This window comes from Impatiens glandulifera, chromosome 8, assembly GCF_907164915.1.
Source record: "Impatiens glandulifera chromosome 8, dImpGla2.1, whole genome shotgun sequence".
NCBI classification, from domain to species: domain Eukaryota; kingdom Viridiplantae; phylum Streptophyta; class Magnoliopsida; order Ericales; family Balsaminaceae; genus Impatiens; species Impatiens glandulifera.
In genome coordinates, this window is record NC_061869.1 from 454,491 (window position 1) to 478,812 (window position 24,322).

Below are 24,322 nucleotides of genomic sequence, written 5' to 3' on the forward strand. Positions count from 1 at the left end.
CTATTTCTATTTGTAGAGATGCATCAGTCAAAGATATATTTGACATTCGGTCTAGCAGTTTTGCTGACCGTATCAGGTATAGAAGAAAAATGAACAGTGAAGAAATCATGTACAATGATAGACTTTTGTTCATGGTTAAAAATAAGGGGTTAAACTCGTCTTATCGGGATTTTATGTGGTGGCGTGATATGAATAACTTTCATGTGAGACATTGTTATATTTTGTTCAATAAAGTTAGCCCGATTGATCTTTGTTGGAAAATTTTATGAAGTCTAAGATGCCTACCAAGATCTCATTTTTTGGGTTGAAGTCTTATTCACGGCGAAAGTGTTACTAATGATAGATGTACGAAAAAAATGTATGATTATTGTGAGTCGTTGTCTTATATGTTACAAAGAGGTGGAGACAATTTCTCACATACTTTTACATTGTCACGTTGTTGCAAGTATATTGAGTCTTTTGTAGAATTTGACTGAAATACACGTGTTGTGTTTGAAACTAATAGTGGCTACTAAAAATGCTAGACTTAGAGGATGGATCTTTATCCTTATAAATTTCTGGTGAACTATCTGGTTAGAAATAAATTGGAGAATTTTTAACAATGAAAGTAGGTTGTTAATGATTATTCACAATGTCATTATCATGACGTTGTCGGAGATTAAATTCGGAAAATCTGTGAATTCGTGTGAAAATCTTATTGCGCTTTTTAAAGATCATCGAGTCAATTAATTATTTTAATATTGTATTCAATTTGTACAGAAATTTTATTCTGTTATGTTTTTATCATTGTGCTTAAACAATTTTTTAATTAAATTCTTATAAGGAAACATGAAATATTAAAGAATATGTAAATATATATAATCACTTTTTATTTTATTTTTATTTATTTAATTTTTTTTAAAGATGTTATCCCGTTGGTAATGAAAACTCCTTCAACTTAAAATGTTATAATTAGAATCAAATACGTGACTTTTGATTTTGATATTTTAATAATTAATTTTTTCACTTGAACTATAATGGTGAGTTATTTTTATTTGTGTCTATTTTAGTACTCTAATTGGACAATGCATGAATTAAAAACTGAATTATGTGAAGTCTGATTATTGTTGGCTGATCACCTTAATAAAATTTTAAATATTTCAAAAATTCTTGTTAGCTAATCATCTTGGCACATATATATATACTAATGTTTTAGTAACTTATATCACGTTTTAGAAACTAATTGATATCACCCTGAACTTTAATTTCATTACAAAAGTTTTGATTATCATCTTTTTCTTTCATTAATGCAAGATAATCATTTTTTTAGAAAATGTGGAATCTAATTAAGTTATATGTATTAGGAGTCGTAGATACATGTATTGAGTCATCATCACACAGACAATTACATTACATGGGTGCACGTTTTCAATGTTAAGAAGCAGTGTTGGCTCACACGTATATAATATAATAATTAGTAATAAGCTAGAGATGATACAAATGATGACCTATAAATACAAATAGTAACAACATTTATCAATATATATCAATCATCATCTCAGCTAAAAGCTAGCAAGCAAGCAAGGAAGCAAGCATATATTAATATTGATTGAGAATGGGTTATAATAATAATCTTTCTTGTCCTTGGGCGAGGGGGTTGATGATTGTAGTATTAGTCGCGGGATTGATACCATTAGGATCATGTGATTTGGGAGACGACGTGACACCTTATGACGATGCCTTGACATTCTCTTATTACCATGGGAATTGTCCCAACTTTGAAGGCATAGTCCACAATAAAATCAAGCAGTGGATCAACAAAGATTACACTCTTGCTGCCAGTATCATCCGCCTTCATTTTCACGACTGTTCTGTCCGGGTAACTAATCTTTTTTTTTTTTTTTAATTTAATTCGATATTTGAATGAAATTAAACAAAATGAATGAATGAATGTATATATATATATATATATATATATATATATTTAAAGGGATGCGACGCTTCGATTTTGTTGGACCACGAAGGGAGCGAGAGGAGAGCTAACGCGAGCAAGACGCTAAGGGGGTACGAGGTCATCGACGACATCAAAGCAGCAATTGAGAAGAAGTGTCCCAAGACCATCTCGTGCGCCGACATCCTGACCGCGGCCGCCAGAGATGCCACTGTTGCGGTTGGCGGGCCCTTCTGGATGGTCCCCTACGGCAGGAAGGACGGAAAAGTGTCCCTGGCAAAGGAAGCTAGTTTAGTTCCTGCCGGCAAAGAAAGGATCACCGATCTTCTTCATTTCTTCCAATCCAAGGGATTGAATGTTCTTGATTTGGTTACCCTCTCAGGTAGGTGGTACCATACCAAGCTCTCTCTTTTTCTTTTTCTTTTTCTTTTTATAAAAATAAAATAATCCATGATCTCTCCTCTCGTAGGAGCACACACGATTGGCAAGTCGGCTTGCGGAGCTGTGCAACACAGGCTGTACAACTACAAGGGAACAGGGAAACCGGATCCAACGATCGCACCCAAATATCTGAACTACCTTCGCCGGAAATGTCGGTGGGCGTCGGAAGGTGTGGACCTGGACGCTACCACTCCAAAGACCTTCGACAACGTTTACTACACCAACCTGCAGAAGAAGATGGGTCTTCTCTCTACCGACCAGGGTCTCTACTACGACTCACGCACCTCCCATCTCGTCACTGCCATGGCATCTCAGCCCCACGTCTTCCAACACCAGTTCGCCGCCTCTATGGTCAAACTCGGCAACATCATCGATTATGACAACGACGAAGGAGAGGTTCGCCTCAAATGCAGCTCTGTCAATGCCAAAAAATATTAGCGATCCAGATCCAGAATGAATGAATGAGAGAATTAATTACAAGATATCTTCATTCATTTTCATTTCAATTCTTGACTTGTTTTTGGTTTCTTATCCATCTATCTTTATGTTCATTTTTTCCGTGTCTACCAATATTATTATATAATTATATATTGATCTAAAATTCTGCCCAGAAACCACCGTATATTTATGTTTTCTTTCTTGCGTGATAAAAAGTGATAAAAATAAAAATAAAAATATAAAGCCAACTACTTCTTGTTCGATCTCGAGACGATGATGATGATGATGATGATGAAGATGAAGCAGCGGGTCTTTCTAAGTGTAACCCAAAAGCACAACCAAATCAACAACTTATGCATTTGCCGACTTTACAACTCATGCTCCGATTTTTCTCTTGCCATAAGAAATTCAAATTCGCCACGCCAGGCCTTACATCTTTTCATCCAAATGCAGCGCCAATCGATTCCAGTGGATAGCTTTGCTGCACTCTTCACTATCAAGTCTTGCTCCTTTTTGCACAGCCTATCAGCCACTCGTCACCTCCATGCACATGTTCTCAAGCTGGGTTTTGCATCCCATGTCTATGTTGCAACCTCTCTCCTCTATTCTTACGCACTCACTTCTCTGGTTGACGCGCGTTCCCTGTTCGATGAAATGTCTTGCAGAAATGTGGTTACTGGGAACACAATGATCACGGCGTACTCCAAGTTCGGACAACTCGGGAGTGCGCGACAGGTGTTTGAAGAAATGCATACAAGGGATGTTGCCTCCTGGTCCGCTCTGATCTCCACTTATATTAATCTCGGACATTGGAGTGAAGGAGTATCAACATTCCGGGAAATGTTAGTGAATGATGAGCAAAACCTACAACCTGATCAGATGATTCTGGTCTCCGTTTTGGCAGGGTGTTCCAATTTGGGTGCACTTGGATTGAATCTTGGCAGATCAGTTCATGGATTTATTGTGAGGAAGAATTGGGAATGGGATGTTGAGTGCGGTACGGTTCTAGTTCAGTTATATGTCAAGAATGGATTTCTGCAGGATGCTAGAAAGGTGTTTGATTTGATGAAAGATAGGAATGTGATAGCATGGACTGTACTGATTTGTGGGTTTGCAAATAATGGGCATGGGAAAGAAGCATTGTCATTGTTTGAGATGATGAGGGAAACTGGGATTAGGCCCACTGAATTAACTTTCACAGGTGTTCTCAGTGCCTGCAAGCATACAGGAGGAGGATTATTGAAGGAGGGTCACCAATATTTGAGAATGATGGAAAATATTTACGATTTAGAACCAACGATTGAACACTATGGGTGCTTGGTGGATATGTTGGGGAAGGCCGGGCAGCTAATTGAGGCATATGAGGTTATCAAAGGAATGAGGGTTGAACCGAATATCATTGTGTATAGTTCATTTTTGTCAGCTTGCAGAGAGCACAAGAACTTTAGAATGGGTGAAAAAGTGATTAATAGGGTTTTAGATATGTTGAAAAGTGGAGAAAATGGAGGAATTTACTCTCTTATATGTGACTTGTATGTTCTTGGTGGTAAGTGGGATGAGGCAGAGAGAGTAAGAAAACTGATGATGAGGAAGAGAACCGGCTCCAGTTACATATATAAATAAATAGCAAGCAGAACTCGAACAAGTCTGTCTATTGCACATTTGCACCTACAACTTAATTAGAAGCGGTCCTGATCCTGATCCTGATCCTGATCCTGATCCTGATCCTGATCCTGATCCTGGTCTGCTCATGCATGTAAGTCTATCATCCTTCCTGTTATTTCTTCTTGTTATCCTTGCTACTTTTCAGATAATAAAGTTAGACGAATTAGGGAATTATTTACTTTTTTTAATCTAAGTAAGAATTAGCACACCCTTTATTAGTTTTTTATGAATGAATAATTTGACCTCTTCCTTCCTTCATCCATCCCTGAGTTACCACCCTAAGATGAGACTTGTTATTTATAAATGAATGCAATAGTAATGGAATAGTTGAGGCACATAACAATAATAATAATAATAATAATAAAATGGTAATGGTTGATAATCATTTTCACAGGTCAACTCCATATTGTTTATAATCTTTCTTATTATTTTATTTGTGATGGTTGATAAATCATGCAATCAAATCATATTAATTAACCAATTTGGAGCTTTATATATTAAACTTTTTATTTTATTTATTTTATTAAAATTCAAAAATAGCAATTGAAGCAATAGTCTCTTTATTTTTTTACTTAAAAAGAATTATTAATGTTGTTAAACATGTATATATGTTAATATTTTTGGCGTATAAATTATGTAATTAGAACTGGGTCTTATGTGACTGTCGCTATAAGTTACCTTTTGCTTTGTTTTCTCGTAAGAAGAAAGTTATTAGAAAGATCCCATTCGCGGGTAGTTCCGCAGACTTTGTCTCCCACCTTCTTCATGTCGTTTCTTCTACGTCATACTCAGAGAGAAGAAGAAAACAAACCCAAGTAGTCTTTGAAGCTAAAAAGTCTCTCCCTTCCCCTCTCTCTCTCTCTCTCTCTCTCTCTATAGAACTAAAACTTGAAGGTTGGAACAGAGAAGGAACAGAGAGGAGAAGAGACCGTTAATTAAATTGTGTAATACTCTCTCATCTCATCTTCTCTCGTCCGACCACAGAGCATGTTAAATTGAGCAAATGGATTTCACAATGGCAATTTTCACGACTTACCTCATATTATCGGTCATCCTCGTGGACTCTGTTTTGGGCAGATTTGTGGTGGAGAAGAACAGCATCAGCATCTTGTCACCGTCCGATCTCCAGTCCAAGCATGATGGCGCTATAGCCAACTTTGGAGTCCCCGATTACGGAGGATCGATGGTTGGCTCGGTTGTTTACGCAGATAAAGGATCAACAGGATGCAAACCTTTTGATGGTGATAAGCCCTTCAAGTCAAAGTCCACTCGTCCCACCATTCTTCTCCTAGATCGTGGAGGTATACAATTAAATACATATGTCTTCTTTTCTGCATCCGAACAAATAACTAAAACGGGAAGCATGTTCTTGATATATGCTTAATCCATATCAAGAAATTATTAACTAACTTAGCAAAAAGGACTGGCCTTTATGACAAAAATAATAATTCGTTTTTGTACATACATACATGCATACATAAATAATGATTCGTTTTTCTTACCCATCATTAGAGTGCTACTTTGCCTTGAAAACATGGAACGGGCAGCAAGCAGGTGCGGCGGCAATTCTGGTGGCGGACACAATAGACGAGTCTCTGATTACAATGGACTCCCCGGAAGCAAACTCTGATGCAGACGGTTACATAGACAAGATAGGAATCCCGTCAGCTTTTATACAGAAGTCATTTGGCGATACGCTCAAGGACGCACTAAAGAAAGGCGAAGATGTTCTGGTAAAGCTCGACTGGTCGGAGTCATTGCCTCATCCAGACGAGAGGGTTGAGTACGAGCTATGGACCAACAGCAACGACGAGTGTGGAATCCGCTGCGATGACCAGATGAGTTTCGTGAAGAACTTCAAGGGCCACGCTCAGATACTGGAAAAGGGCGGTTATACTCTTTTCACGCCTCACTATATAACGTGGTATTGTCCTCAAGCTTATACCTTGAGCAGTCAATGCAAGTCTCAGTGTATAAACAGGGGAAGGTATTGCGCGCCCGATCCTGAGCAGGATTTTGGTGCGGGCTATCAAGGGAAAGACGTGGTGTTAGAGAATTTAAGGCAACTTTGTGTGCACAGAGTTGCAAACGAGAGTAACCGTTCTTGGGTTTGGTGGGATTTCGTGACGGACTTTCATATCCGGTGCTCAATGAAGGAAAACAAGTATACCAAAGACTGCGCTGAAGATGTCATGAAATCTTTAGGTGATCATCGACCGACTGTCTTCTGATTATTATTATTATTATTATTTCTTTAAAATCATGTATAACCAAAATGTTTGATCTTTAAAAAACAAGATTTGCCTGTTGAGAAGATAAAGAAATGCATGGGAGATCCAGCTGCTGATGAAGAGAACCAAGTGTTGAAGATGGAGCAAGAGCTCCAGGTACATACTTCCTTTTGTTTACATATCGTCATTGAATTCTATCTCTACAATATTATCATTATTCTTGTTGAAATCTAGGTTGGACGAGGATCACGTGGTGACGTTACCATCTTGCCTACATTGGTCATCAATGATGTCCAGTTTCGAGGTTTTTCAGGACGACAATATGTGTAACTAGGAATAGGGAAAACATTTTCTTGTGTTCCTGAGAAGCTCTTCTTGCAGGGAAATTGGAGAGCAGCGTTGTGTTGAAGGCAATTTGTGCCGGATTTAAGGAATCTACTGAGCCGCATGCTTGTTTGAGTGAAGGTGATCTTCCATTCCATCTCATCTCAATACTTTATTTCTCGGTTGGTTCATCATCATGGTGTTTGTTCGACAGATATTCAGACCAATGAATGCCTTGATCATAATGGTGGCTGTTGGCAGGATCCAAAATCTAACTTTACAGCTTGCAAGGTATACAAATTAAGGATTGCATCTTTCTGAAAAAATTGATTCAAGATTTGGATTTTATAAATGGGTTTCTGATATGTTTTGTTTTTCTCTTTTCCTTTTTTTGCACAGGACACGTTTAGGGGGAGAATCTGTGAGTGCCCTTTGGTGAACGGTGTGCAATACAAGGGAGATGGCTACACATCTTGCCAAGGTTTCCCAAATGACTAATGGCTCTTGGCTTATAGCATAATGAAGAACTCCTCTAATTACTTTTGTATTGTTACATTTTAATCAGCTGTAGGACCCGGAAGATGTTCAGTGAACAACGGAGGCTGCTGGTCTGAGAGCAGAAATGGGAAGACATCCTCAGCGTGCTCAGTTCCGTGATACATACTGTCTGCTTTCTATTGACTCTCAAAGAGTGCATCTCTTACAAATTTAATGTTTTTTTCCTGGAACAGGACTCCGATCTATCAGGATGTCGCTGTCCATCCGGGTTCCTTGGAGATGGTCACAAATGTGAAGGTGCATTTTCCTTTATGCTTGACTGATAGAATTATGTCGGAAAAACAAGATGAACAAAATTGATTTGTGTACTTGTTGAACAATGAATGCAACAACAGATGTGGACGAATGCAAGGATGGGTTTGTGTGTAAATGCGAAGGATGCAGCTGTAAGAACACGTGGGGTTCATATGATTGCAAGTGCAGTGGAGATAAACTCTACATAGCAGACCAAGATACATGCATTGGTAAGCAAAACTCAGATAAAAATGTTCTACTGAAAAAAAAAGTTAAATGTTTAATCCTATTTTGTGTGATCTTAACAGAGAGAAAAGCGTCAAAAATGGGATTTTTCATTATCTTCTTAGTCTTGGGAGTCGTAGTAACAGCTTGTGTGGGCGGTTATGTATTTTACAAGTACAGGTTCAGGGTATGTATATTTAGTGAAGATCATATACGTGTTTGTTACATTTATTTTTTGCCTAAAATCGTTTATGCTATATTCTTGTTAGTCATATATGGATTCGGAGATCATGGCAATCATGTCGCAGTACATGCCTCTCGACAGTAATCACAACAATATTCAAGTTCATGATGCTGAACCACTCCGGCAAGGCTCGTCAGCGTAGAGACAGACAAACAGAAGACCAAAATCATCATGTGAGTTGGTAAAAACTCGAAGAAGAAGAATATTAATAGTGAATATTAACATACTATAGGGAGTGTTTCAAGTTTGTAAAATGAGGTCTTCTTGTAAAAGGTTTTAAGTGATAAGAGATGCAAAGGAAATTTCTACCATACATGCTTCACACATCTTCCTCTACTGTTATACAAAATTTCTTGTGACTAATAATGGTTTGACGATTTAAGCTATGTGGATTCAGTCTGTAAGCTGTTCCAGTTTCATCCCATAAATCGCAGTCTACAATTACTCTTTTCCCGATTCTCCATGCTTCAATCAGTTTAGATTCACTGTCTACCCTGTTCATATTGTTGTTTATGCTCCATGTGTTTATCTCTATTCGGAAGAGGAGTTTTTGTACTGAACGCTTCTTACCCTCTTTTTATCTAACAAAAGTTTACCTTTTATAAAAAAACAATATTGCTATTACTTATAACTCTGTATTCTATCTCATTTTCTCTATCCCTTTGAAAGTACTTATAACTCTGTATTCTATCTCATTTTCTCTATCCCTTTGAAAGAACAGATAAAAGAAAGAAGAAAGAGCTTATTTCAGTATTGTTTTGTTGAAGGAGGATTAGAAGGACTTTGAAGGAAAGCAACACTTTTAACTCAAAAGCAATAATTATTTATACAATCATGTGTTAAAAAGAAAGACTACAAGCAGAACAACAACACATACAAAGCAAGCATCATAACAAAGAACTCGGGGAATCCTTTTCTGAATATTTCCATCCTCACCAGATGATGCATTCATTAATAGCTTTGGCCTGTCATTTTAAGAGCACGTCTGTTTCAATGGATGATGCTAAAGGACAGAGTATAAACAAATGGGTTCCACTTCCCTCGAAATGAAAATACTTATTGTGGTGGCAGTAGTAGTATAAACAAAATAATTTTGAAAAATAGTTTCAACAACCCCATTTATGGTTTTGAACACTAACTAAATCATTATACCTGTTGGAGTTAAAAACTCGATATGTGGAATGTGGCGCACAAGACCATAGTGTTCTCCTTTTTTCTTTAGCTTATTCTGAAAACTAGGTGGCATGTCCCAGACTACAAACTTCTTTAGCTGAGTGAGCTTAGAAATGCCTTTCGGAACTTGCCCTAGGCTTGAACATTGCTTGATAATCAGTTTACTTAGTTGAGGTAGCGTACCATTATTCATAACTATCACTTTAAGTTTTCTTAATTGCTCCAAGTCTAATATTTGGAGCTTTTTAAACTGTCCTGCGAAGAAGTGTAGATGCTGTCCCTCATAAGCATCCAGTAGTTGGAGCTCCAACAGGTTTGGAAGAGATCCAAGGATATCAATAGGGTTAAACTCTGGTTTCAGTTTGGACCACTTTAGTCGCACCCTGGCAAGGTCATGGAGCTTAGAGATCCAAGAGGGAAGGCCCTCTAGGCATCCTTTCAGGTATAAACGTCGAAGAAGTGGAGGTGGGCAGTCTATTGAACATATATCTAGGCATTCATTCACACTCAGTGACGATATGCTCAAGGAGCAAAGGTTTGTAAGCATCTTAATAGAGCTGCATAAATTTTTCCCTTCTTTTCTTTGTAGATCAATTATTCCAAGCTTTCTCAACCCATGTAGGCTTCCAAGGGCACAAACCAACTCGTGATTTGCCTTTACAAATGCTAGCTTCCTCAGCTTAGTCAGTTTCACTATCTTTGACGAAGCTTCAAACCCTTGTACTGCATCAAAAGCCACATAACCATTGTTTATTATGTAAGAATAGATAAACAGATGACGTAGCTTGGTTAGTTTGGCTAATGCTTTCTCGGGCATAGTTCTTACAAGAGTATACTTGAGATCCAAGGTTTCAAGGTACTGTAGGTTTCCTATAGTATCGGGGATGACCTTTATTCTCGTACTCCTTAGACTTAAGTATCTTAACAGTAATAGCCCTGATATTGCAATCGGAAACTTGTCCAAATTGACACCATCCAATTCTAATACTTTCAGAAAGTTTATGTTTTCTGGAAATGTATAGAACCCCCCCATTATGGGATGATGAGCCCGTGCTCCACCCAACACAAGGACAGTGCGAGCAGAAGTGAATCTACCAAGGGGCATGTTTAAGTCTTGCACAGAGAGCCGGCGACTTTTCTCGCTTGTGTTTTCTGTACAAATAGCACAAAAATCCTCGTCTCTAGACTGTGCAAGGATAATTTTGTGCATGAAATTATGGAGCCAACAACTCCTTGGCCTTCCATCAAAATCATTTTCACATATCTTTACCAAGTTCCTATTAATGAGCTCCTTTAGGTAGCCTTCTCCAATCTGTTCAACTTCGTTTGTTTGTTCATCTGTTGTAATGAGACCCTCAGCTACCCAAAGTCTCACCAACTTTCTGCAATCAACTGGGAATCTCTCTGGGAAAATACTCAAGTATAGGAGACAAACCTTAAGATAGTGGGGTACATCTTTGCAACTCATGGAAAGCACTCTCACTGTGTTTGAAAGATGACCATTGATACTTGATGATCCGATGTTGTCATACACCCTTTTCCATTCTGATTCAGTCTTTTCTGAATTGGACAAACTCTGGCCAATTTCAATGATCCCAGCAGGCAATCCTTCACATCTTTGTAAGATGCTCTTGGACCGCTCCATTAAACCTACCGCACATTTTGGTCTCAGGGAAAGCCTTTTTATAGAAGAGTTCACAGGCCTTGTCATCAGAAAGAGGTTGAATATGATGGACAAGGACATTATTATTATGTCCATAAGAATTAATAATGTCGCTCCTTTGAGATGTGACAATTACTGTGCCGCCAATATTTTTAGGCAATGTGTGTTCAATGGAGTCCCATATTTCTTTAACCTGCAGGCCATCAATAACAATTATGTACCTCTTACCCTGTAGGTGGTTTCTTATGTTTTCCATCAAATCAACCTCACTGAAGTTATTGAAAGTTTGAGGAGTTGGCTCATCAATGGGATTCTTCAATTTCGTCAACATCGTTGATAATTGTTACGCCCTAAATTCCTATTTTCATGCACCTAAATCAAGGCAATTTCGGACATAAATGCGGAAGTTCTAGGGTGCCTATCTGACACGATCATTGAAAAGGTTGATAGAAAATACGGTCCTACGGTCTCGGTCCCTCCTTCCACACACATCTCCAACACCACGCTTCCGCTCCAACTCTTCCTTCACCTGTCATAAAATCCGCTGGCTGGATACCTACACCACACAAGCATAGTGAGTCTACGGACCCAGCAAGCATTTATAAGAAAACTATTTAAGCCATTGCATCCATGAGGGTTTTTAAGGGTATCTCATCAATCAATCATGTATAGTTACATACTGAGCACATATTCGGGTCCTTAGCCCGGAGAGCTGATCCTCCGGGGTGGGCATCCCTTCGTCAATTCCTCCAGCCATATTTGAGAGCATCGGACCACCAGAGCTCATCCTGCGTGGCCATCCTCTCGTATCCGTCAATTCCTCCATGATTATCTCTTAGATTCCATAGCCCTTAACTCAAAACCATCCTTCTTTATAAAATCATGGACTTGCAATGAAAACATGCTTTGAAACTAAATGCATCGTTTTATATAAAGTACATGATAAATAGCACTGTGTGGGTTTTAGAAAGCGTATAGAAAAGTACTTGCCTCAGAATTCCTTGTTTGCGGAATCTTCGGTCGGACCACTCGGCCCTGGGTGCCATCATCCACGGTCGTAGATCTCGGTCTGGACCGCAGATTCCTCGGTCAAGAAAAACGTGATTTTAGGACGTGACAAACTACCCCCCTTATAATGAATTTCGTCCCCGAAATTCGATCATAAAGACAGTACAAATAGTGTGTTTGTGAAAAATGGTTTCATGAAAAACATTATTTCCAACCGTTATGAAAAAACGATTTCATGTCATGCAAAAACATTATTTAAAACTATTTACAGACATGAAGGCCTTGGAGGTGCATCTGCAGGAGCATATGTGTGAAAGTACAAAGGTTCGGAACCGTTGCTCTGATACCAAGTTGTTACGCCCTAAATTCCTACTTTCATGCACCTAAATCAAGGCAATTTCGGACATAAATGCGGAAGTTCTAGGGTGCCTATCTGACACGATCATTGAAAAGGTTGATAGAAAATACGGTCCTACGGTCTCGGTCCCTCCTTCCACACACATCTCCAACACCACGCTTCCGCTCCAACTCTTCCTTCACCTGTCATAAAATCCGCTGGCTGGATACCTACACCACACAAGCATAGTGAGTCTACGGACCCAGCAAGCATTTATAAGAAAACTATTTAAGCCATTGCATCCATGAGGGTTTTTAAGGGTATCTCATCAATCAATCATGTATAGTTACATACTGAGCACATATTCGGGTCCTTAGCCCGGAGAGCTGATCCTCCGGGGTGGGCATCCCTTCGTCAATTCCTCCAGCCATATTTGAGAGCATCGGACCACCAGAGCTCATCCTGCGTGGCCATCCTCTCGTATCCGTCAATTCCTCCATGATTATCTCTTAGATTCCATAGCCCTTAACTCAAAACCATACTTCTTTATAAAATCATGGACTTGCAATGAAAACATGCTTTGAAACCATATGCATCGTTTTATATAAAATACATGATAAATAGCACTGTGTGGGTTTTAGAAAGCGTATAGAAAAGTACTTGCCTGAGAATTCCTTGTTTGCGGAATCTTCGGTCGGACCACTCGGCCCTGGGTGCCATCATCCACGGTCGTAGATCTCGGTCTGGACCGCAGATTCCTCGGTCAAGAAAAACGTGATTTTAGGACGTGACAAACTACCCCCCTTATAATGAATTTCGTCCCCGAAATTCGATCATAAAGACAGTACAAATAGTGTGTTTGTGAAAAATGGTTTCATGAAAAACATTATTTCCAACCTTTATGAAAAACGATTTCATGTCATGAAAAAACATCCTTTAAAAACAATTTACAGACATGAAGGCCTTGGAGGTGCATCTGCAGGAGCATATGTGTGAAAGTACTAAGGTTCGGAACCGTTGCTCTGATACCAAGTTGTTACGCCCTAAATTCCTATTTTCATGCACCTAAATCAAGGCAATTTCGGACATAAATGCGGAAGTTCTAGGGTGCCTATCTGACACGATCATTGAAAAGGTTGATAGAAAATACGGTCCTACGGTCTCGGTCCCTCCTTCCACACACATCTCCAACACCACGCTTCCGCTCCAACTCTTCCTTCACCTGTCATAAAATCCGCTGGCTGGATACCTACACCACACAAGCATAGTGAGTCTACGGACCCAGCAAGCATTTATAAGAAAACTATTTAAGCCATTGCATCCATGGGGGTTTTTAAGGGTATCTCATCAATCAATCATGTATAGTTACATACTGAGCACATATTCGGGTCCTTAGCCCGGAGAGCTGATCCTCCGGGGTGGGCATCCCTTCGTCAATTCCTCCAGCCATATTTGAGAGCATCGGACCACCAGAGCTCATCCTGCGTGGCCATCCTCTCGTATCCGTCAATTCCTCCATGATTATCTCTTAGATTCCATAGCCCTTAACTCAAAACCATACTTCTTTATAAAATCATGGACTTGCAATGAAAACATGCTTTGAAACCATATGCATCGTTTTATATAAAATACATGATAAATAGCACTGTGTGGGTTTTAGAAAGCGTATAGAAAAGTACTTGCCTGAGAATTCCTTGTTTGCGGAATCTTCGGTCGGACCACTCGGCCCTGGGTGCCATCATCCACGGTCGTAGATCTCGGTCTGGACCGCAGATTCCTCGGTCAAGAAAAACGTGATTTTAGGACGTGACAAAAGTTGTTACGCCCTAAATTCCTATTTTCATGCACCTAAATCAAGGCAATTTCGGACATAAATGCGGAAGTTCTAGGGTGCCTATCTGACACGATCATTGAAAAGGTTGATAGAAAATACGGTCCTACGGTCTCGGTCCCTCCTTCCACACACATCTCCAACACCACGCTTCCGCTCCAACTCTTCCTTCACCTGTCATAAAATCCGCTGGCTGGATACCTACACCACACAAGCATAGTGAGTCTACGGACCCAGCAAGCATTTATAAGAAAACTATTTAAGCCATTGCATCCATGGGGGTTTTTAAGGGTATCTCATCAATCAATCATGTATAGTTACATACTGAGCACATATTCGGGTCCTTAGCCCGGAGAGCTGATCCTCCGGGGTGGGCATCCCTTCGTCAATTCCTCCAGCCATATTTGAGAGCATCGGACCACCAGAGCTCATCCTGCGTGGCCATCCTCTCGTATCCGTCAATTCCTCCATGATTATCTCTTAGATTCCATAGCCCTTAACTCAAAACCATACTTCTTTATAAAATCATGGACTTGCAATGAAAACATGCTTTGAAACCATATGCATCGTTTTATATAAAATACATGATAAATAGCACTGTGTGGGTTTTAGAAAGCGTATAGAAAAGTACTTGCCTGAGAATTCCTTGTTTGCGGAATCTTCGGTCGGACCACTCGGCCCTGGGTGCCATCATCCACGGTCGTAGATCTCGGTCTGGACCGCAGATTCCTCGGTCAAGAAAAACGTGATTTTAGGACGTGACAAACTACCCCCCTTATAATGAATTTCGTCCCCGAAATTCGATCATAAAGACAGTACAAATAGTGTGTTTGTGAAAAAATGGTTTCATGAAAAACATTATTTCCAACCGTTATGAAAAAACGATTTCATGTCATGCAAAAACATTATTTAAAACTATTTACAGACATGAAGGCCTTGGAGGTGCATCTGCAGGAGCATATGTGTGAAAGTACAAAGGTTCGGAACCGTTGCTCTGATACCAAGTTGTTACGCCCTAAATTCCTATTTTCATGCACCTAAATCAAGGCAATTTCGGACATAAATGCGGAAGTTCTAGGGTGCCTATCTGACACGATCATTGAAAAGGTTGATAGAAAATACGGTCCTACGGTCTCGGTCCCTCCTCTGCTCATTTTGCATGCGATTTTGATCCCTCAAGGCATCAACTAGGTCGGATAAGAAGTGGTCTTGGACTGTCTCTTCTAAGAAGGGATGCCCACCCCGGAGGATCAGCTCTCCGGGCTAAGGACCCGAATATGTGCTCAGTATGTAACTATACATGATTGATTGATGAGATACCCTTAAAAACCCCCATGGATGCAATGGCTTAAATAGTTTTCTTATAAATGCTTGCTGGGTCCGTAGACTCACTATGCTTGTGTGGTGTAGGTATCCAGCCAGCGGATTTTATGACAGGTGAAGGAAGAGTTGGAGCGGAAGCGTGGTGTTGGAGATGTGTGTGGAAGGAGGGACCGAGACCGTAGGACCGTATTTTCTATCAACCTTTTCAATGATCGTGTCAGATAGGCACCCTAGAACTTCCGCATTTATGTCCGAAATTGCCTTGATTTAGGTGCATGAAAATAGGAATTTAGGGCGTAACAACTTGGTATCAGAGCAACGGTTCCGAACCTTAGTACTTTCACACATATGCTCCTGCAGATGCACCTCCAAGGCCTTCATGTCTGTAAATTGTTTTTAAATGATGTTTTGCATGACATGAAATCGTTTTTCATAACGGTTGGAAATAATGTTTTTCATGAAACCATTTTTCACAAACACACTATTTGTACTGTCTTTATGATCGAATTTCGGGGACGAAATTCATTATAAGGGGGGTAGTTTGTCACGTCCTAAAATCACGTTTTTCTTGACCGAGGAATCTGCGGTCCAGACCGAGATCTACGACCGTGGATGATGGCACCCAGGGCCGAGTGGTCCGACCGAAGATTCCGCAAACAAGGAATTCTCAGGCAAGTACTTTTCTATACGCTTTCTAAAACCCACACAGTGCTATTTATCATGTATTTTATATAAACGATGCATATGGTTTCAAAGCATGTTTTCATTGCAAGTCCATGTTTTTATAAAGAAGGATGGTTTTGAGTTAAGGGCTATGGAATCTAAGAGATAATCATGGAGGAATTGACGGATACGAGAGGATGGCCACGCAGGATGAGCTCTGGTGGTCCGATGCTCTCAAATATGGCTGGAGGAATTGACGAAGGGATGCCCACCCCGGAGGATCAGCTCTGAATTGTAAAGGGCCAACTATGTGCTCAAGATCTTACTGTATTTTCACAAGTGATGCTATACTTTACAAACCAGCAAGTGGATCCAAAGAATATTTTAAAATGTCTTTTCTACAATCTGTTTTATAACTTGCTGGGTCTTTAGACTCACTATGCTTGTGTGGTGTAGGTACACAGCTTTAGACTTTATTTGAGAAGTGAAGGGAGGCTTGGAGTGGGGCAAGGTGCGGGGATGTGTGTGAAAGGAGGGACCAAGGCAGAAGACCAAGTCCTCTGTTGGGTCTTTTATTTAACGTCTGTATTTTATAAGCAAAGGACCTTGTCTTGTTTTTATAAAACCAGAATTTTGTAGCACCACTTTTATACTTAACAAAACGCTTCCGCAACGTTTCTGTTTTTCCGCTTATGTTTGCACGGTCTCAAAGCACGTCCCTCACTCGGTCTGAGTAGATTAGGAGTGAGGGGTGTAACAGTTGGTATCAGAGCTCACCTTTGCCATTCTGATTCAGTCTTTTCTGAATTGGACAAACTCTGGCCAATTTCAATGATCCCAGCAGGCAATCCTTCACATCTTTGTAAGATGCTCTTGGACCGCTCCATTAAACCTACCGCACATTTTGGTCTCAGGGAAAGCCTTTTTATAGAAGAGTTCACAGGCCTTGTCATCAGAAAGAGGTTGAATATGATGGACAAGGACATTATTATTATGTCCATAAGAATTAATAATGTCGCTCCTTTGAGATGTGACAATTACTGTGCCGCCAATATTTTTAGGCAATGTGTGTTCAATGGAGTCCCATATTTCTTTAACCTGCAGGCCATCAATAACAATTATGTACCTCTTACCCTGTAGGTGGTTTCTTATGTTTTCCATCAAATCAACCTCACTGAAGTTATTGAAAGTTTGAGGAGTTGGCTCATCAATGGGATTCTTCAATTTCGTCAACATCGTTGATAATACTTTGTGCTTCTTGGGAGACCTCGAAGTGATGATCCAGGCATAGCAAACAAATTCATCCTTCACCCTCTTATACACTTGTCTTGCAAGAGTTGTCTTTCCAGATCCGCCCATACCAACCACAAACACCACCTTATAGCTTGATGCTCTCTCGTGTATCCATGAAGTGATTTTATCTTTAGATTCTTCAATGCCCACTATATCAGCATTATCTTCCACAAACAAGGGAGCGATTCGAAAAGGAATGTATGTGTAAGGATTGCTCGATGAGGAACCAAGGCGAGAAAGATCGTTATATCTGTTTTTCTTTAGCTGTATGTTTTTGATCTTTCCATCGATGTCCTCCAAGAGAGTGGCAATTGAATGACGAGCCCTGAATCGGGTCAACCAAAGAAAGTTGCGATGTTCAGCCATATGATGGAAAGAGTACCTGTCAAGGACATCTTCAATTTCATAAGCCAGTTCTCGAACTTCTTTAGTCCAGACTTTATATTGGTTACCGACAACTCCTTCCTTTTCAGCATCCTGAAGAAACGCCCTTATGATATTCAGTTCAGACTTCATGGATGAGATCCCGACACTGACCTGTTTTGGAAGCTCTAGTTCTCTTCTCAGCAGAGCATCAAGTTCTTGTAGCAAGAAGAATAGAGCGATTCTGCCATCTGTCAAGTTCTTTGGTCTCCACTATACTTTTTGCAAGTGAAACTATAAGAAAGTAAACTCTTCCTCTCTTGAGAAAGATCCAAAATATTGTTTCTATTTATTGTAGCTTCCAAACAAAATGTTTGCTTTTCATCCAAATTTCATCTGAACAAAATGTCAACTTTCCAATGATAGAGAAGTATACAAGTTGATCTTCAATTGAATTATTAAAAACTACAATTTGTCAAATATAATATGGTATTTGATGGTTGAAAGTTTCTTTTGAGAAGTTGTAATCAGATACTTCTTGATCACAAGTACATCTTCTTTTAGTTTGTGGGTTTGAATCTTTCATATTATCATATTTTTGTTGTTTCAATGCCTGCTATAAAAGAGCCAGCACACCAGATGGTGCAACTTCAACTTATTTTACAAATAATTTTGACAGACATATAAACTGTTTTAGGCAAGTTGAGTGACAACTAGTTATCTAATAGAAGTCAAGCAAGGACGCATCCTACATCTAGACACAGTAAAATCTCAATTATATATTATGTTATAGGGAAGGTGTAACAACTAGTAATATTGATACTATTGTATGATAGAGATGCGGGTTTACACTTGAAGAAAGGGATGAGAAATCAGAGAAGGGGATGAGATACATAGAAAGAGGGATGAGAGATCTAGAGAATGGGAGAAGAGAGACATAGATATTTCACAATATTCTTCCGGTACACCCTCGATATACACCTCGATATACACGTGACAGAAGATTGCAAGGTTCAGATTAGAACTGCATTGTATTTCTCTGTCCGCCCATTGTGGTTCCTCATTTGACTCCCTAATCTTAAGTAAGTAAGCTGTTCCATTTACTTCAAGTCCAATTATTTGGAGATCTTGAAACATACCTGCAGTGAATTCCAGAATAGACCAGTAGCTGAAGTTCCAGCAAGGTGGGAAGATCTTTAGAGAATTTCAATTGGATTAAGTTCTTGTAACACCAATATATCCATTATGACACCTGGCTAATAATTAATCATCACGCTGCCAGGTTCCACAATTGATGAGGCAAGTAATGATGTTTAAGAAGGGATTAATTTCTTTTGCTGCTCAAATGAGAATAACTGGAAGCATAAATTGTTTGATTGAAATTAATGGCTTGATATTGTATGATTGCTCAAGTGATTTTCATGGATTCTACTAATAATGCACCCAAGCATTTAACCCACACCCCCACTCAATGAAACAATCAATCAGCACCATATGATAATAAATAAGTTGGATTCCATCAGAACTCAACATTAATCAATCGTCGCATTTTCAAAAAAAAAACTAAGGAACTTAACATTATAGAGAGCTGAAATTATAAAACGCAATTTGGCCTGAGTAAGGCTCGTCCCCTTTCTTTTATACGCATCAAAATCTCAAAGGCTTTAAAAAAAATGAGGCAAGTGGCTGTAATAAATATCTTATCAACAAAACGAGCCATTTAGGACTCTATACAGCAGAAGAGATTAACACCCTAGAAGTATGTTACAGCAATCATAAAAATCTATAACCAATCTGGAAGAGAAGGCGCAGAATGCTGAGGAAGACGATATGCTCCAACTGAAAACTTCAACCAATTTGATGATGGAAAGAAAGAAAAAATAAGAAGAAAAAGGCACTACTCAAGTTGGATCCCTTTTTTTTCACCATAGCAGCTAGCTACAACTTATAGAGATGCTTTTGGGAGATTTAAAACCGAAATGAGCACTTGTCTTCTTTGCAATATAGTAGAGTTGGATGGAAATACCTTTTTCTTCATCAGTCTTTGGTGGTCCACCTATGACCACGAACCAAATAGGCATAGCTTTGATCGCTGCTACTCTCTCCACCACTCTCTGCACTGGTATATTCTGATTTGCCACTGGGAAATGCTGACTTCCTCCGATGGTGTTTTTTCCCTTTCAGGCTTCCACTATCGCTGAAGCTACCATTTAAGAGGGGATCATCTATCCCTCTAATCACTCTTTTTGCTGTGATGCAACTGTCATCCTTTGTCCTCCTGTCCTTGTCATGTCTCTTGATGTTCTCAGAAATCTTATGTAATTTCTCATTAAATTTTGTGATTCCTTTCTCCACTGGCTCTACAGCTTGAGTAACTGTCAGTTTCACGTCATTCACAATCTGTAATCAATAACAGGTAGACCGGTATATTTCAGTGAAGAGAAGTTAACAAGGAACAGATTGCAAATTTTCTCTCAAAGTGAGGACTGAAGAAAACTTACATATCCACCAGCACCAATGAAAACATCCCGGACACTTTCCTTTATAGTCATTCCAACACGGCTATCATCAGGTTGAGGAAGTCGTAGTTTTGTAGGGCGCTCACTGTCCCTAACTTCGTCAGGATCTAAAGGGCAGTCTGCAGACACATAGTCACCAAGTACTGCTACAGAGCCAGGCATGTAATAATCCCCCATCAGTTCATATGGCTTTGCAGGGTATACATATAGGTGAACAAGAGAAGCGATACCCATCTGTGCTGGATAAATAAAAAACCTGTTACATTTTTTGCTTTTGCTTTCAAAACTTTGAAGGGTCTATAGAAGAGACGGGACTACAATAAAAAAAAGGAAAATAATAAGTAAATAAAACAAGATTCATTAAAAGCAACTACCTCTATGCAGATAATTAAGTCTTGGACGCTTGATTGAATCTGCAAAGATTGAGCTATTGGACTTTTGAATAAACCAAGGTTGTATAGAAGGGCAATGGCTATTCCTTGCCACCAAGTCAAGAATACTATAGATTTAAATGTCAGAAACTTGTATAGAGGTTTGATATGAGCCAATTCATGCTTTGTAATTGTATAGAATTGGACTAAGCAATATAATGCCCAAGTTTGACTGAAATTTAGAATAACAGCGAGGTATGTGTACCTACAAAAGAAGTAGTTGTGCTTGTGAAATAAGCAGTGAGGCAAAAGTTAGTTAAAAGTTAACTGAACAAAAGTTGCCATGTATTCTGGAATGATTATCTAAGATATGATATATATATATAGTAGTTACAAATGATAAATATAATACATGGATACAAGAATACAAGAATACCATAGATTTATACCGAATGAATACCACTAAGTGAGGCCATGGTTACTGATATATGCCAGGTCTGGAATTTCTGATATGACAATTCAAGATGGTTTCCTAATATTTTGCTCAATCAGGTTTAATGTTAGAATTCTTTCTTGATCACTTATCAATGAGGAATCAGAAGAAGGCTTTAAACTCACTGAACATTTCCCCTGTCAGGATGCTTGCCTCTCATATTATTGATTTTCACATGTTCTAAGTACCTTAAGGCTTATTTCTCTATGAACAATCTTGATGTTAGGTATTCTTGTTTCAAATCAAAGGCTACAATCTCAACTGCCTTCACAGACCATAGAGAACACCATATGAAGCAAAGGGATATGTAGCTACTGGGAGATAAATGAAAAAAATCATGAAAATTAGAGAAATGGAAATATGCATTGTGATAGTCTTATCCTCCTTGGGGGAAAAACATCATATTGTCCATGCAAAGAATATAAAGTGAGATACAAGGAAGGAGGGAAAGATTCTCTGAATTGCAGGCTACTAAAAAGAAATAAAGAAGAAAAAGAACAAATGAATGTTAACATACCCACATCCCAACTTAAAGTCTCCTTCACAATATACACCAAAAGCTTCAAGAATGACAGCTAAAATAGCTGTGACAGCCTTTATCAGCATCTACAGAAACAAAGATAGGCCTTCTGCTGTTCATTTATACAGAAATGCCGAACTGAAAGAAACAAACTAAATTTCAGAGCATCCAATCATAACTTACATATTGAACAATACCAAACTTAATTATTTGGTAGACCCAAGATCCCATCTTCCAGGGCTTCAAGAAAAGGTTCATGGGAAAAGGATGATTTATGATTCCCTTATCTGAACCTTCTAGCAAAGGGCTTATTGAGCTCATGCGTCCTTCCCTATCCATAAACTCGCGTGTCCTCTCTTCCCCGCCTATATGAAAGAACACATGATGAATACTCATTTTTACTATTAATGTTCATTTAATCAGCCTATTTAAAAGATGGTCATTATCAGACAAAGCCATGCAGGCAAAAGGTCTTTATATGAGCATTTAATATAATATACAAGCTGGTTACTATAATTAAAACCAAAATGTGAATAATATTATTGTTAACCATATTATGGAACACAAAGAAGAGAGAGACATACCTAAACATGCGACAAGATATCTTCCAAAGCAATACATGGCAAAAGATTCGTAGCAATCTCTTAGTATCTCAATGTCAACACTAATCGATGGCCGCACCAAAGACACAAACTGTTCATATAAATCCTTAAATCAGGGCACATACATAGATGACCAAGTCTTGAAGAGAACTTATTAATAGACAATAATAGTGAAGGGTAAGATTTATCTTGTCAAAAGAAACTTTCACAATATGTTGGACTTTTTTATTTGGTTAGACTAATAATATACAAGACCTGTCCTTTCTATGTATGGTAGAAATAGCATCGATAATAGTTAAATTTCTATGTCTGCTCTCTAAGAAGAAGGTTACACTTCTTGTGCAGTGGGGAGATCCTATCCTCATCGGTGAATCGCCATGGAAACAAGTAGATATTTCTTTCTCACTTTCTAATGGACATCAAATTTTGTTACTGCTATTAGTTCACTATCTGTATTTGATGGTCTATTTGGGAGTGTATATATCATTTTATCATTCTGGGCTCATCGATCACCATCTGGATTGACCCAAGAATATTTTGTTTTCACATATGTGAGTTTTCATTTGAATTTTAAGAAATAGAAATGGTAAGTGTTGTTAATTTCCATATGGGGCCATTATTTGTCCTTGGATGGTACACAATGATGCAGATATCAAGCCGCGTGAAGAGAATGTGTTGGAGATGATGTTAAATAGTCAATCTTCAATATTAATGACTAAATCGAGAGTCTCCTTTACTCTCTCACTTATATGAACTCAATTTTTTTTTTTATGAATGAAATTTCATTTTAAGGATAAAAGGTGTACATTTGTAACAAGTTTTGACAAAAAAAAATGACTGTCAATATCTGTTATAAATTCCAACAACAGATGTCAATCAAACTGAAATCATTGCAGTGATCATTCATGAACTTCATAAATGAAATATGCTGTCAGCCGGTCTATGGACAGCAATTTGAATATCATATTTAGCTCTAGGATAGGATAAATTCTTTGAAAAGTGAAAATCCAGTTGAGCTAAAGCCTAAAAATCTCCACTTGGCAAAAAAGAAAGAAAAGAAAAGAAAAAATAGTAAGCTTACCGATTCCACGGCGTAACAAGGAACCATCAAGATAACACCAATCAGAAACTTTTGCTCCTGCCACATCGATCAGACCGAATCCGATCAAAACATAAAAGAAAAACGCATATAGAAGAAGAGGCAGCAGGGGAGGAGAGGGAGAGAAAGCAAACCTCCGGGTCCTTGTAAGCAGAAAGGTGCTCGAACAGGAGGTAGATGGAGACTGTGAGACTTAGCAACATAAAGGCACCAGCAATAATAGTTGCCCATGCAGGCGGTGAATACGACGACGATGACGATTCGACCAGTTTCTGGTAATAAAAATCAATTATCCTCATCCCCGGACTCAGTAATGTCTACGGATTTAGCATAAGCTAGGGTTTGTTTTTTGGGTGGTTCTGAGAATCGGAAAACGACTTTAAAAAATGAGAAGAAAACAACGATGGCGCGATCCTCCTCGGTGGATGTACATATATTTGATTGTATAGGCGTGTAGAGAAAGGGAAAGAGAAAGAGAAAGAGAATCGAGAAGCATGAGAGGATTGAATAGCACGAGAAGCGAATTCAAAGGCGTTAGCTTGACGAGGCTTGATTGAGATTTGCAGGCAGGCAGGCCGATGAGAAAGAAGATTGATTACATACAGATTTAGTCAGTGAGTCAGCCAGCCATGAGAATTGAAAATCCCTTACTGCCGGTCTGGTCTGTCATCTCCCCCAATCAATCCCTATACAATTACAAATTCACTTAATTAAATATAAATAATAAATATTTTAAAATAAAATCGGAGGAGACGGAAGAAGATTAATATTCAC

The 24,322-nt window shown here is 38.9% G+C and overlaps 5 protein-coding genes across 6 annotated transcripts; 3 read left to right on the forward strand and 2 right to left on the reverse strand.

The window, feature by feature from the left end:
* The first annotated feature begins 1,594 nt into the window (after positions 1–1,594).
* LOC124911575 (peroxidase 7-like) lies at positions 1,595–2,924 on the forward strand. The gene is made up of 3 exons (XM_047452078.1): positions 1,595–1,858; positions 1,970–2,312; positions 2,400–2,924. The coding sequence occupies exons 1-3, from the start codon at positions 1,595–1,597 to the stop codon at positions 2,807–2,809; spliced, it is 1,017 nt and encodes a 338-aa protein (XP_047308034.1). The 3' UTR covers positions 2,810–2,924.
* Positions 2,925–3,032: 108 nt separating this feature from the next.
* On the forward strand, positions 3,033–4,539 carry LOC124911264 (pentatricopeptide repeat-containing protein At5g66520-like). Its single transcript, XM_047451721.1, has one exon. It carries the CDS (start codon positions 3,083–3,085, stop codon positions 4,430–4,432), a length of 1,350 nt encoding a protein of 449 aa, XP_047307677.1. The 5' UTR covers positions 3,033–3,082; the 3' UTR covers positions 4,433–4,539.
* Positions 4,540–5,313: 774 nt separating this feature from the next.
* Positions 5,314–8,686, forward strand: LOC124911549 (vacuolar-sorting receptor 6-like). Its single transcript, XM_047452053.1, has 12 exons — positions 5,314–5,775; positions 5,987–6,679; positions 6,773–6,861; positions 6,940–7,009; positions 7,087–7,170; positions 7,244–7,320; positions 7,429–7,510; positions 7,595–7,677; positions 7,761–7,824; positions 7,923–8,051; positions 8,130–8,233; positions 8,316–8,686. The coding sequence occupies exons 1-12, from the start codon at positions 5,478–5,480 to the stop codon at positions 8,430–8,432; spliced, it is 1,890 nt and encodes a 629-aa protein (XP_047308009.1). The 5' UTR covers positions 5,314–5,477; the 3' UTR covers positions 8,433–8,686.
* A 742-nt stretch (positions 8,687–9,428) lies between these two features.
* On the reverse strand, positions 9,429–17,959 carry LOC124911576 (disease resistance protein RPM1-like). Its single transcript, XM_047452079.1, has 2 exons — positions 17,144–17,959; positions 9,429–11,252 (listed from the first exon to the last, which is right to left on the reverse strand). Exons 1-2 carry the CDS (start codon positions 17,945–17,947, stop codon positions 9,429–9,431), a joined length of 2,628 nt encoding a protein of 875 aa, XP_047308035.1. The 5' UTR covers positions 17,948–17,959.
* Positions 17,960–19,439: 1,480 nt separating this feature from the next.
* LOC124911469 (protein LAZ1) lies at positions 19,440–24,227 on the reverse strand. Of its 2 annotated transcripts, XM_047451955.1 has the most exons (8): positions 23,683–24,227; positions 23,531–23,587; positions 22,432–22,540; positions 22,031–22,212; positions 21,845–21,933; positions 20,838–21,099; positions 20,446–20,697; positions 19,440–20,344 (listed from the first exon to the last, which is right to left on the reverse strand). In XM_047451955.1, the coding sequence occupies exons 1-8, from the start codon at positions 23,845–23,847 to the stop codon at positions 19,982–19,984; spliced, it is 1,479 nt and encodes a 492-aa protein (XP_047307911.1). In that variant the 5' UTR covers positions 23,848–24,227; the 3' UTR covers positions 19,440–19,981. The 2 variants fall into 2 exon arrangements, with proteins under 2 accessions (XP_047307911.1, XP_047307912.1); XM_047451956.1 differs by lacking the exon at positions 19,440–20,344 and having other exon boundaries at positions 20,505–20,702.
* Positions 24,228–24,322: the final 95 nt, after the last annotated feature.